This window comes from Cervus canadensis, chromosome 12, assembly GCF_019320065.1.
Source record: "Cervus canadensis isolate Bull #8, Minnesota chromosome 12, ASM1932006v1, whole genome shotgun sequence".
In the NCBI taxonomy this organism is placed as follows: Eukaryota; Metazoa; Chordata; class Mammalia; order Artiodactyla; family Cervidae; genus Cervus; species Cervus canadensis.
This window is the reverse complement of record NC_057397.1, coordinates 54116056-54131093: the sequence shown is the minus strand read 5'-3', so window position 1 is coordinate 54131093 and position 15038 is coordinate 54116056. Positions and strand designations below refer to the sequence as shown.

The 15038-nt window shown below is 37.4% G+C and overlaps 1 protein-coding gene across 2 annotated transcripts in view; it reads right to left on the bottom strand.

The window, feature by feature from the left end:
• Positions 1–15038, bottom strand: part of ANGPT1 (angiopoietin 1) — a 300904-nt gene that overhangs the window by 95371 nt on the left and 190495 nt on the right. For both annotated transcript variants that reach the window (XM_043483702.1, XM_043483704.1), the window contains exon 3: positions 13666–13787. In XM_043483702.1, coding sequence (XP_043339637.1) covers positions 13666–13787 — 122 coding nt within the window. The remainder of the gene's footprint in view (positions 1–13665; positions 13788–15038) is intronic.

Sequence of the window (15038 nt, the reverse complement as noted above, 5' to 3'; positions counted from 1 at the left end):
AGAGGCCATCTCAGCTGGGCACGGAGACTTTTATATATAAAAGTTGATTTGAAGAACATGATAGTTTCACTGTCCTAAATTCAATAGGCAAAGTAGTCATATTTTCCCTGATGATGACCTTTAGCAACAAATTTAGTTTAGGTTTAAATGCATAATCAGAAACCTGGATGCTAATTCCAAAGTCCGGAGCACTGTTTTCTAGAATACATGCAGTATATTTTTATTCAGCTCAGTTCAGTTGCTCAGTCGTGTCCAACTCTTTGCAACCCCATGGGCTGCAGCAAGCAGCAAGGCAGTCTTTCCTGTCCATCACCAACTCCTGGAGCTTGCTCAAACTCATGTCCATCAAGTCTGTGATGCCATCCAACCATCTCACTCTCTGTTGTCCCCTTCTCCTCCTGCCTTCAACCTTTCCCAGCATCAGGGTCTTTTCCAATGAGTCAGTTCTTCACATCAGGTGGCCAAAGTATTAGAGTTTCAGATTCAGCATCAGTCTTTCCAATGAATATTTAGGACTGATTTCCTTTATGACTGACTGGTTGGATCTCCTTGCAGTCCAAGGGACTCTGAAGAGTCTTCTCTAAAACCACAGTTCAAAAGCATCAATTCTTTTGCACTCAGTTTTCTTTATAGTCCAACTCTTACATCTATACATGATTACTGGAAAAACCATAGCTTTGACTAGAGGGACCTTTGTTGGCAAAATTATGTCTCTGCTTTTCAATATGCTATCTAAGTTGGTCATAACTTTTCTTCCAAGGAGCAAGTGTCTTTTAATTTCATGGCTGCAGTCACCATCTGCAGTGATTTTGGAGCCCAAAAAAATAAAGTCTGTCACTGTTTCCATTGTTTCTCCATCTATTTGCCATGAAGTGATGGGACCAGATGCCATGATCTTAGTTTTCTGAATGTTGAGTTTTAAGCTAACTTTTCACTCTCCTTTTTCACTTTTATCAAGAGGCTCTTTGGTTCTTCTTTGCTTTCTTCCATAAGGGTGGTATAATCTGCATATCTGAGGTTATTGATATTTCTTCCGGCAATCATGATTCTGGCTTGTGCTTCATCCAGCCCGGCATTTTGCATGATGTACTCTGCATATAAGTTAAATAAGCAGGGTGACAATATACAGTCTTGACATACTCCTTTCCCTATTTGGAACCAGTCTGTTATTCCATGTCTAGTTGTAACTGTTGCTTCTTTACCTGCATACATATTTCTCAAGAGGCAGGTAAGGTGGTCTGGTATTCCCATCTCTTGAAGAATTTTCCAGAGTTTGTTGTGATCCACACAGTCAAAGGCTTTGGCGTACTCAATAAAACAGAAGTAGATGTTTTTCTGGAACTCTCTTGCTTTTTCAATGATCCAGCGACTGTTGGTAATTTGATCTCTGGTTCCTCTGCCTTTTCTAAATCCAGCTTGAACATCTGGAAGTTCATGGTTCATGTACTTCTGAAGCCTGCTTGAAGAACTTTGAGCATTACTTTGCTAGCGTGTGAGATGAGTGCATTTATGCGGTAGTTTGAACATTCTTTGGCATTGCCTTTCTTTGGGATTGGAATGAAAACTGACCTTTTCCAGTCCTGTGGCCACTGCTGATAATATTTTTATTTTTATTAGGCATTCTATAGTTAAGAGTTCTATGTCAAGTTTTGGGGAAGTCTAAATTAAATAAATAGTTTATTATGATGCATCCTTTAGAATTGGTATTCCATGGAAATACAATTTATGGAAAGTGAGAGCTGCTCAGTCGTGTCCAACTCTTTGCGACCCCATGGACTATACAGTCCATAGAATTCTCCAGGCCAGAATACTGGAGTGGGTAGCCTTTCCCTTCTCCAGGGGATCTTCCCAACCCAGGGACTGAGTCCAGGACTCCCACATTGCAGGTAGACTCTTTACCAGTTGAGCCACAAGGAAAACTGTGTGCTTATATCTATTCAAATTGAACTTGAAATTCAAAGACTTTCCTCACAGGATTTTTAGTACTTCCTGTTTCTCTCCTTTCTGGAAACAGTTTGAGAAGAGACATACAAAGAATTTTGGCATTCAAGTTCTAGTTTGAGGCAGAGGTACACTTCAATGAAGAATAAAATAAACTAAATACTCTAGATCTTTAACTTCAGTAAAAGGTTCTAATTGAGTGTATACAAAGCCCTATTTGACATTTTTGGTTGACTTTTCCTCCTAATTTTCACAGTCTGCCTCCTCCAACATATCTCATGGAAAACATTGGCATTTCAAATCATTGAACATATCTTGAAACTTTTACAGAAAAAGTTCTCCCTTTCAAACTGTTTCCTACAATAGAGTTCTTAACATAGCAGCAACTGAATTCACAGTACTGACAGTTACTTAAGTTCTGTGTGTAAATATACCTCCATTAAACGAGGAGGTAGATGTCAGTAATAAAGAAACCTTCTCATTTTCATCTGCCTCAATCTCCTCAGAGTTGTTTCAATTTTTAAATTAATTTTAATCTGTATGTTGCTTACATGTGTTGCAAATATGGTTTTTAAAGAATGGTCTTTCCACCCCCATATTCAAACAAGGGCACACTAAGTTCAGGTTAAATTTATATTGAATTTTCTAACTTGAATGTAGTAAATTGTTTCTTAAAATACAAAGTTAAATATTTCTGTAATTCAAATGTAGAACAGAAGCATAGAACACAGGGAAACATCAGCAAATAACCTTTTTAAAGTTTGAGGCAGATAAGAATAAGCTAAATATTCGGTGGAAGCCAAAAGCTGAGAAGAAAAAAAATACATATACAACCTCATAACACTAAAAGTTCTTCCTAAAAAATAGGTTGAAAAATAAACAACAAACTAGAGAAAATATTTGTGATATATACTACAAAATTTTAATATCCATTAAGGAACTTACATAAGGAGTTAATGATATTAGAGATACAATCCAATACAAAATGAGAAACATACATGAATAGTCTAGTCCCAGAAGAAGAATCCAAATGGTCAATAACCAGGAAAGATGTACAATATAACCTCTTAGGTAAACAAGGTTAATAAAATGGATAGCAAAGTTTGAGGAAATTAGAAAGCCCATGAATACTTGGGGAGAATGTAAAATTTGCTGATAATTAATCAATATCTTTGAATAGGTAAAATAATACATAAAGTTCTACTGAGTTGTAAATTTTAGTGCCTAGCAATGAATGAGGTATTGCACATAGTTAAATATATATCTATGATAAATTATTATAGAGTAGAAATAAACTCAGCATTTTAAAAAGTTACAATCTATACACATATGCATATGTGATATAAATATGTACTTGTGAATATGTGTAATTGCATATGGGTGTGTATCTCTGTAAGCACACAGATAAATATGTACTCTCTATCTACACATGTATATTTTAATATATTCATTAAAAAGTCTGGAAGAATAGGTACCAAACTGCAAATCTGTTAATGATGATTCTCTGCAGGGGGTGGGGGAATATGGAATTAGGGACTTTGAATCTCAATTTACACACTTCTGTACAATTTAACACTTAGATCAGTTAGGCTTGTGTTGATTTTTTTTATCAATCAGGAAAATGCAAACAGTCATGAGTCTAGAATAATCTGAGGAGATACTGTCTAGAGATGAAAAAATTGGGCTGAATTAGTGAACCTCAGAATGTGGACTGATAACCTTGGCTGCCATGCAGTGGGCTTTTAGGGATGCAGAACAGTGGTATAAAAGCCATCTGTATTTTATTTATGTTAAGAACAATGAAAATGTTTACAATATTTAATGTAAATATGTGATCTGTGTTTTCCATTAAAATATTTTTAAGTTGTGTGTGTGTGTGTATTTGTGTGCACATAGACAAATGACATTTGTTGGGATATTTGCCAGTTCACTTGCCAGTTCATTAGTCAACATTCAAAAAGCATTTAAAACTATATATACTATATGTAGAGAACTGTGCTTGGAAGCATGAGCACAGAAATAAATAAAGCACAGTTTCTATGTTCCAGAAGGTCACAGTCCAGTGGTTCAGAGATAGATACACACACACACACACACACACACACCAATGTGATGGGATAAGTGAAGTAACAGCAGGAAAAATCAAGGTAGATTGTAATCCCATAAGTTGTAACAAGCAAATATATTTGGCAGAATCAGAAAAAAAGTTTCTTGGAAGGGGTAATATCTACACTGAGTTTTGAAGGGACAGAAGTGTGTGAGCTCTATAGGGCATTCTGGACAAAAGAAAGTGAAAGTCACTCAGTCGAGTCCAACTCTTCGCAACCCCATGCACTATATAGTCCATAGAATTCTCCAGGCCAGAATACTGGAGTGGGTAGCCTTTCCCTTCTCCAGGGGATCTTCCCAACCCAGGGATCGAACACAGTTCTCCCTCACTGCAGGCAGATTCTTTTTTTTTTTTTTTTTTAATTTTTTTATTAGTTGGAGGCTAATTACTTCACAACATTTCAGTGGGTTTTGTCATACATTGACATGAATCAGCCATAGATTTACACTTATTCCATCCATCCCCCCTCCCATCTCCCTCTCCACCCGATTCCTCTGGGTCTTCCCAGTGCACCAGGCCCGAGCACTTGTCTCATGCATCCCACCTGGGCTGGTGATCTGTTTCACCATATAGTATACATGCTGTTCTTTTGAAACATCCCACCCTCACCTTCTCCCACAGAGTTCAAAAGTCTGTTCTGTATTTCTGTGTCTCTTTTTCTGTTTTGCATATAGGGTTATCGTTACCATCTTTCTAAATTCCATATATATGTGTTAGTATGCTGTAATGTTCTTTATCTTTCTGGCTTACTTCACTCTGTATAATGGGCTCCAGTTTCATCCATCTCATTAGAACTGATTCAAATGAATTCTTTTTGACGGCTGAGTAATATTCCATGGTGTATATGTACCACAGCTTCCTTATCCATTCATCTGCTGATGGGCATCTAGGTTGCTTCCATGTCCTGGCTATTATAAACAGTGCTGCGATGAACATTGGGGTGCACGTGTCTCTTTCAGATCTGGTTTCCTCAGTGTGTATGCCCAGAAGTGGGATTGCTGGGTCATATGGCAGTTCTATTTCCAGTTTTTTAAGGAATCTCCACACTGTTTTCCATAGCGGCTGTACTAGTTTGCATTCCCACCAACAGTGTAAGAGGGTTCCCTTTTCTCCACACCCTCTCCAGCATTTATTGCTTGTAGACTTTTGGATAGCAGCCATCCTGACTGGCGTGTAACGGTACCTCATTGTGTTTTGATTTGCATTTCTCTCATAATGAGTGATGTTGAGCATCTTTTCATGTGTTTGTTAGCCATCTGTATGTCTTCTTTGGAGAAATGTCTGTTTAGTTCTTTGGCCCATTTTTTGATTGGGTCATTTATTTTTTTGGAATTGAGCTGCAGGAGTTGCTTGTATATTTTTGAGATTAATCCTTTGTCTGTTTCTTCATTTGCTATTATTTTCTCCCAATCTGAGGGCTGTCTTTTCACCTTACTTATAGTTTCTTTTGTAGTGCAAAAGCTTTTAAGTTTCATTAGATCCCATTTGTTTAGTTTTGCTTTTATTTCCAATATTCTGGGAGGTGGGTCATAGAGGATCTTGCTGTGATTTATGTCGGAGAGTGTTTTGCCTATGTTCTCCTCTAGGAGTTTTATAGTTTCTGGTCTTACATGGCAGATTCTTTACCAGCTGAGCCACCAGGGAAGCCCAACAAGGCAAGCATTAATCATGTCTGAACAAACATCAAGTCTTCAATGTGATACTAATAACTAGTGTGATTAAACACTTACTCTGTGTTTCAAGCACTGTATTCAGTGTTTTATAAGCAATAACTCAATTAATCCTCATATCAACTCCATGCACTATTATCATCACCCCTGTGTTACAAATGAGAACAACCAAAGCACAGAAGGTTCATACAACTTGCTCAAAATCACACAAATTATAAGTGGCTGAGTAGGTTACAGCAGAATCAAGGCCAACCCAGGCAGTCTGACCTCAGAGCTCCTGCTCTTAGTTATTAGACCACACTTCTAAAACATAAGAAGACTTCTGAAGTAAGGCTATAAAATTAGGATATTAATGATCATGGACCATGTTTCATACTAAAGTACTTGAGAAGTACTTGAGAACTTTCCTCAGTCCATTACAGAGAATCAGACTAGGGGTGGGCATATGCTATCTAGAGATTTAAAGGTTGAGCTGAACTAGTACATGTGGAGATCTAAAGGAAAAAAAATGGGAAAAATAATGTGACTTGAGTTTTAGAAAGAAGACTTTGGCAGACTTTTGGATGACAGGTTTGAAAAGTTTAAGGCATTAAGCCATGCAAAGAGGTCATTGCAATGGCTGAGACAAAAATTAATGGGATTTTGGCCTAAAAAACAGAGTAAGAGTAAATAGAAAGAAGAAGACCAATTGGAAAAATATTTAGGAGATGGAATTGACAGTATCAACAGTGACTGATGAGTTGTGATTTTACTTCTGTATCTTATAAAGAACTTATCAGATGGAGAATAACTTTAATTAGAAATACTGATTTAACTTTTCATTTATTTAGACATTAAGTATTAAAAATCAATACTTCACTATTCAATTACAGTAATCTGTTAGAAAGTTATAATTTAGTATCATGAAATTAGGCAGATTTCAATCACTTAAAATTAACTCAATAACTTTCCATAAGCTCTATCTAGAAGACAGATGAAGCTTGTCAAATAGGTTCAGTGACTTCCTAAGGTAAAATAGTTATACTGTCTACTCTACTATTCCTATTCTTCAAATTTGTATTTTATTATGCAAAGAGGATAACTTGACAACCACATCAATTAATCTTGAGGCTGCATACATTGGGAACACATTTTTATAATAATTAAAACAGAGAATTATCATGGACTTGAACCCTACTTTTGCCATATATCAGCTGTTTGGTCACAGGCAAGTTACCTGACCTCTTGGAACTTTCAGTGCAGTCAGTTCAGTCGCTCAGTCGTGTCCAACTCTTTGCGACCCCAGCAAGAACTGCAGCATGCCAGGCCTCCCTGTCCATCACCAACTCCCGGAGTCCACCCATACCCACGTCCATTGAGTCAGTGATGCCATCCAATCATCTCATCCTCTGTCATCCCCTTCTCCTTCTGCCCTCAATCTTTCCCAGCATCAGGGTCTTTTCAAATGAGTCAGCTCTTCGCATCAGGTGGCCAAAGTACTGGAGTTTCAGCTTCAACATCAGTCCTTCCACTGAACACCAAGGCCTGATCTCCTTTAGGATGGACTGGTTGGATCTCCTTGCAGTCCAAGGGACTCTCAAGAGTCTTCTCCAATACCACAATTCAAAAGCATCAATTCTTCGGTGCTTAGCTTTCTTTATAGTCCAACTCACTTAATATAAAATAAAAATGATGATAAACACTTTGGAGGATTAGTTGGAGTATCAGCAGTAGTGTATGTAAAGCACCTAGCTCATATGTTCACCTGCCTGATATTAGATAGGTAGGCAGTAAATAATTTTTCTGAAACTGTCAGAATGACCACCACTTGTGTAGTTTTACTTTACTCTAAATAGTTTTATTGAAGAGTTCCCTTCATTCTGCATATTTGATACGTTTGAACAAGAAAGCTCAAGTGTTCCATCTTCATACATATGGAGTACATAGCTGATTTCTCTTTCTGTGTACCCTGATGAGGCAAAAGAATTTCTTCTAATTTTTTCTTTTTTCTTGGCTATGTTCCAACCTTGGAAACAACTGGGGCTATGTCAGAGATCAATAAGTGCCTTAAAATCTGGTCAGCTGACCAAATCTTTACACCAAAAGATACAGTTACATATTTGATTCGCTGAAGGAATTTGCATTATGACATCTTTCCCAGTCTAACTCTTTTTATTTTTTTGAGCAGAAGTGGCAGGAAACATACTGGAGGAATCCAATAAAAAAAAAAAAAGTTGACAATTACATCTCTCAGTTTGTCAATACCAACCTTGTCTTTGTGGTAAATATTAATGCTTCCCATTTCTTGAGTTCTTGGTTGTTTAATTTCAATTATATGAGCCAGCTACTGATCTCCTACTTCTAAGTGCTATCTCCTTGAGGTAAGGAACAAAACCAAGTATTGAGATTAGGACAGCATCCAATCAAAAAAAAAAAAATCCAAAAATTGCAAACTGGAAGCTTCCTGGAGTCACCCCCCACTAGACTGCTAGGTAAGCAAACACTAGAGCAAGTGTTGTTAATCCTACTCCTGCTTTGTGCCTTTCACCATTTAGGGGATAAAGAAGTGAATCTAGTGAGGCCAACATTCTGTTTCAGACCCTACAAGTGATGCGGTCAGTTTGTCAGGATGCAGATCAGCAGGACCTTTCAGCATGACTGTGCAGTATAATCCTGTCTATAAAATTTTCCTCCATGTTCTGCCAAAGAAGTGGTGGGCTCTCTGAAGGGCTCACTGACTTGGCAGCTGAAGCCCCAACATACTCAAAACTAGCAAGTCACACACCCAGACACAACTTCTGACATTCCTTGGGGAGGAAGCAAAGCTTAATTTAGATAATCCCCTTTGCAAAGTGTATTAGCTGATCCAAACCAGACCTAGCCAACTAATGGCATGTTGTTCTTACATTTCAGAGATGCTTCAATGTAGAAATCGCTTCTTGTTGCATTTGGAGGATTAAGATTCATTTAAGGAATAGGAGGAATGATCAATAAAGTATTTTAAAATACATAAACAGCTTTGTGCTTGACCTTGACCTTTGATCCACTTAAATGGTGTTGGAGGGGCACGTTTCTTTGTTGTTCTAGAAAGAGCTTGGCAGAGTTTCTCCAATTCCATTTCACATACAAAAATAAACAATAACAAAACATAATAGGGAAAGTATGCTGTGTATCACAAATAAGTACTTCTGGCTTGTATAAAGAAAAACACTTTTTTTCAAAGTGGTTTGTGGAAGAATATACTTGGTTTAAGAATAGGTGTCCCACCAACACACCATTGCACACATGGATCCATCAACAGAAGACACAGATAATTATAGAGATATGGAAATGCTAGAAGATTCAGCACTTTGATAGAAAAATACCCTTAGGAGCCACATGGTCAGCAATGTCACACTTGAGGGTCAATGCATGTAAATTTTTTACAGCATGTGCACAGAAATAAATTTCAAGTTAAAACCTAAATCCTTGAAAACATTTTGAAATGCTTGTACTGCTAGAAAATGGAACTGCTATAATCTTGAAAAAAGAAGTAAAAAAAGAGAAAGTATGACTCTGAGCAGGAGGGAGGGAAAGAGGAGAGGGAGACAAGGAGAGACGGAAAGAGCCGAGTGCAAGTGACACTTAAGAGAAGCATTTGTTTTTGTAGTTAAGGGTGAGCCCTTTCAGGCTTCCCATTTCTTTAAGGTATCCTGACAGCTACAGTGTTACATACAAAGAGATAACATAACATATCAGCAGGTGGAGAATTGAATAATGTAAATTCATGTTGATGACTTTCTTTTTAAACAAAGAAACCATATGTGGTAACACACTTAATGAGAGATGAATCAAAATCACTCTAGGTTACATCCATAAAATGAAATAATATGTAGTTTTTAAGAATTATACTAGAGGGATCTTTACTGATTAAAAAAGTTATCTATCTCTAAAGAAGGAAGGCTGCAAAACAATGTGTACAGCATGGCACAACTTTTTGAGAAAATATATTTATGCTTTTTTTACAGCAACATATGAAGCTCTCTCAGTGTGATGGGGTCATGGTTTTTAATTTCCTTCTGAAATGTCTCATTTTCTAAAGTTAATGTGTGTTATTTATAGAATTCTAAAAACAGCCTAAAATAAGGCAAAATTGTCATTATTTTACTTCTTCATTCAAAGACAAATCTTTCAAAATAGTATCTTGAAACATGATTATAAATGGGGTGTGCTTTCAGTAACAAATTTAAAGCATGGTGGGACCCTAAATTAAGGGATATTTGCAGTAAAGTATACCTGTCACATGTAGGTCTCTAGTTACTGCGAATATGCAGTGAGATTTTGGTACTTTTAAACAAGATTTTCAATTCCAGAACATTTCATCGTGCAACTAGTTCAGGGTCAAGTCCTATCAAATTTACTTATAGTTACACAGTTTACCCCATGACACAGTACAAAGATAAATAAATGTAGAACTTAGAAATACAAATCACAGAGCAAGAAGTGACCCCATTCATACTCTATACCAAAGTCAGGTTTATCTTCTTCATGTAAAAGCTTAATTATAATCATTGCCATTAAAGTCTACACTTAGCATAAAGTTGGGAATTCCTTCTAAGTTGCAAACAGTGTTGTAAGAACGTGCCACAGTGGAAAGAACAGGACTAGGAACAAAGAATGTGGATTACATTCCCAGTTGTGCCACCAGCAAGCTGTGTGACCGTGGATAGATCACTCACTTCCACTGAGTCTGTTTCCTCATCTATAAGGTGAAGAGGAGAACTAGCAGTCCATTGCAGGTGTCTTTTTGGTTTGGAATATGGTGGAAACTCCTGTTCCACCAAGACAATGGTATTGAACTAAATATCATTGAAACACAATGATATTTAAATCAAATAATGCATAAGAACTGAAACTTCTTCAAGCTGTCCAAATATCCAGAAGAAAATAGAGTTAATATAAAATATATTTGTTCTACAGAGGTCAGCATTTTGATTGAATTGTCCACCATGAATGTTAGCAATTTCAAAATAATGAGTTTATAAATCATCCTGGTTGTAAGATCTATAAGACCCATTTCACTTACCTGAGATGATTCACTGTTTGTAAAATATATCTATCAGTTCAGTCAATTCAGTAGCTCAGTTGTGTCCGACTCTGCAATCTCATGGACTGCAGCATGCTAGGCTTCCCTGTCCATCACCAACTTCTGGAGCCTACTTAAACTCATGTGCATCACGTCAGTGATGCCATCCAACCATCTCATCCTCTGTCATCCCCTTCTCCTCCTGCCTTCAATCTTTCCCAACATCAGGGTCTTTCCCAATGACTTAGTTCTTGGCATCAGGTGGCCAAAGTATTGGAGCTTCAGCTTCAGCATCAGTTCTTCCAATTAATATTCAGGACTGATCTCCTTTAGGATGGACTGGTTGGATCTTCTTGCAGTCCAAGGAAATCTCAAGAGTCTTCTCTAACACCACAGTTCAAAAGCATCAATTCTTTGGCACTCAGCTTTCTTTAAAGTCCAACTCTCACATCCATACACGACTACTGGAAAAATCAGAGCTTTGACTAGATGGACCTCTGTTGACAAAGTACTGTCTCTGCTTTTTAATATGCTGTCTGCAGTTGCTAAGTCACTTCAGTCGTGTCCCACTCTGTGCGACCCCATAGACGGCAGACCACCAGGCTCCTCTGTTCCTGGGACTCTCCAGGCAAGAACACTGGAGTAGGTTGCCATTTCCTTCTCCAATGCATGAAAGTGAAAAGTGAAAGTGAAGTCGCTCAGTTGTGTCCGATTCTTTGCGACCCCATGGACTGCAGCCTACCACGCTCCTCCATCCATTGGATTTTCCAGGCAAGAGGACTGGAGTCAGATGCCATTGCCTTCTCCAATATACTGTCTAAGTTCGTCATAAGTTTTCTTACAAGGAGCAAGTGTCTTTTAATTTCATGGCTGCAGTCACCATCTGTAGTGATTTCGGAGCCCAAAAAAATAATCTGTCACTGTTTCCATTGTTTCCCCATCTATTTGCCATGAAGTGATGGGACCTGATGCCATGATCTTAGTTTTCTGAATGTTGCATTTCAAGTCAACCTTTTCACTCTCCTCTTTCACTTTCATCAAGAGGCTCTTTAGTTCTCCTTTGCTTCTGCCATAATGGTGGTATCATCTGCATATCTGAAGTTATTGATATTTCTCCAGCAATCTTGATTCCAGCTTGTGCTTCATCCAGCCTGGCATTTTGCATGATGTACTCTGCATATAAGTTAAATAAGCAGGGTGACAATATACAGCATTGACATACTGCTTTCCCTATTTAGAACCAGTCTGTTTTTCCATGCCCAGCTATAACTGTTGCTTCCTGATTTGTAAACAGGTTTCTCAAGGGGCAGGTCAGGTGGTCTGGTATTCTCATCTCTTTCAGAATTTTCCAGTTTATTGTGATCCATACAGTTAAAGGCTTTGGCATAGTCAATAAAGCAGAAGTATATATTTTTCTAGAACTCGCTTGCTTTATTGATGATCCAACAGGTGCTGGCAGTTTGATCGCTGGTTCCTCTGCCTTTTCTAAATCCTGCTTGAACATCTGGAAGTTCATGGTTCACCTACTGTTGAAGCCTGGCTTGGAGAATTTTGAGCATTACTTTGCTATCGTGTGAGATAAGTGCAATTTTGCAGTAGGTTGACCATTCTTTGGCATTGCCTTTCTTTGGGATTGGGATGAAAACTGACCTTTTTCAGTCCTGTGGCCACTGCTGAGTTTTCCAAATTTGCTGACATATTGAGTGCAGCACTTTCACAGCATCATCTTTTAGGATTTGAAATAGCTCAACTGGAATTTCCATCACCTCCACTAGCTTTGTTCGTAGTGATGCTTCCGAAGGCCCACTTGACTTCGCATTCCAGGATGTCTGGCTCTAGTGGAGTGATCACACCATTGATACATCTGGGTCATGAAGATCATTTTTGCATAGTTTTTCTGTGTATTCTTGCCACCTCCTCTTAATATCTTCTGCTTCTGTAGGTCTATACCATTTCTGTCCTTTATTGTGCTCATCTTTGCATGAAAAATCCCCTTGGTATCTCATTTTCTGGAAGAGAGTCTTTCCCATTGTATTGTTTTCCTCTATTTCTTTGCACTTATCACTGAGGAAGGTTTTTTTATGTCTCCTTGCTATTCTTTGGAACTCTGCATTCAAATGGGAATATCTTTCCTTTTCTCCTTTGCCTTTAGCTTCTCTTCTTTTCTCAGCTATTTGTAAAGCCTCCTCAGACAACCATTTTGCCTTTTTGCATTTCTTTTTCTTGGGGATGGTCTTGATTACTTCCTCCCGTACAATGTCACGAACCTCCATCCAAAGCTCTTCAAGCACTGTATCAGATCTAATCCTTTGAATCAATTTGTCTCTAGAGCTAACCAAAGAAATTTATTATTGTTCAGAGTTAATGCCTTTAAATGGGGCGTGGGGGGACAACTTTTGAACCAGCTTGATAGGGAAAATATTTTCTGAAAAGAAAATGTGCTTCTTTCTAGTGCAATAACTCTAAATTCAACCATCTTGTAGGTCTGTAAATGGTTGAGGGCAGATAAAGTGATAATTCAATTTAGAGTTTCAGAGGCTCTATTTTCTTCACTATCACTATAGATTTTGGTTCTACTGAAACTTAATATTTTGTTACCAAATTTGGTCATAGAATTAATTTTTGTGGATATACTAAGATTTGAACAACAGACTGTTAGATAAATTAGTGTTGAAAGTTATAAAAAACAAACATTTCAAGAGTGTAAGCAATAGTATTAATCTTATTGTTGCCATACTTGCTATGTCCACCTTAGACTCTCATTTCTTTTTATATTAAAAATTAATTTGCTTCTGTATTTTTCTTTCAAATTGCTTCCATCTTTTTTTTTTTAAAGAGTTGGCAGAAGGTGGAGGATATAAGTACATATGTACATATTTTTGCAATACAACAACCCTCACCTGTTTTTCTCATGAATCTTTAAGATTTCATTTGTCTGTTGAAGAAGTTGTTTCTCTAGCTTGTATGTTGATAATGAATTCTCCAGCAGCTGTATTTCAAGTCGAGAAGTTTGATTTAGCACCTTAAGATAAAAGATAAAAACATTTAAATCTTCACAGAGTCAAAATAATTATTTTTTGGTTTTTATTTAGCTGTGTTTTCTTTTAAAATAATATTTCTCTAGGATAATAAAATGGTCTACATCCTACTAAAAAATGCTTTACATGTCTCAAACTTTATATTTGTTCAAGATTGAACTGTAGTTGATTGAGAAAACTGAGTTGTTAAATCCATTTTCATATTTAAATGTTCATGTCCTCAATCCCTACATGACTTAGCAACTAAAATACCACCACCACAATCCCTAGGAGAGCCCACTGTGCTAGCTGCCTTATATGTGTGTGTATATACATCTCCAATATTTATAAGTACAAGATAATTCTTAGTACAAGGTCTTAGATACTGTATATAACTAAGAATAACTAATAGGTATGTAAAACATATCTTCTTCATACCATCACCTAGCAAAAACTGATTAGAAATGTACAAAAATCTCAACATACGGTTTAGGCAGATTCATGAGCACAATTTACTGAACACCTATCATGTTAGTTCATGTCAGTCCTTCTAGATATCATCATTTCATAGATATGGGTACCCAGTGAATTAGTAAGAGGAATTATTATTATCAGTTTATAAATGAAGAAACTGAGGTTCAAAGAGAAGCCAGAATCCACACAGAAACCAAGGGAAGAACTGGGTTTCAAACTCAGATACTGTGACTAATTCTAATGCTTTACACAGAAAACCAAGAGGGAGAAACAAGGAATGGGTCTGCATCTGAGGAAATGGAGTAATCAGGAATCCAGACTGCACTGAAGACAGACTGTTAGTTATTTTTCAACTGTATACACAGGGTCCTCCAGAAACTGAAATGGAGTAATCAGGAATCCAGACTGCACTGAAGACAGACTGTTAGTTATTTTTCAACTGTATACACAGGGTCCTCCAGAAACTCTAAATGTTCACCTCATCTTGAATCACAGAGACGCATGCTGCTAGTCAGGCTTTAATATAACATGACTCTGAGCCATGAATGCAAACCTACCCATCCTCAGAGCAAACAACATACATTCCTATTCTAGAAGATGCCTTCAAGCTGTGCCAATGCCCTGGTCCTGTCCCTTCTCCTCCTTCTTTAACAGAGGTAAAAAGGACAAGGAAGAAAGTACAATTAGTTTTAAAACTCCTTATGTTGTTTGAGAACTTTTATAACCACTGTACCTTTTTTAGAACACTGTTGAAAAGGACCTGGGAAAACTTCTGGAGGGTC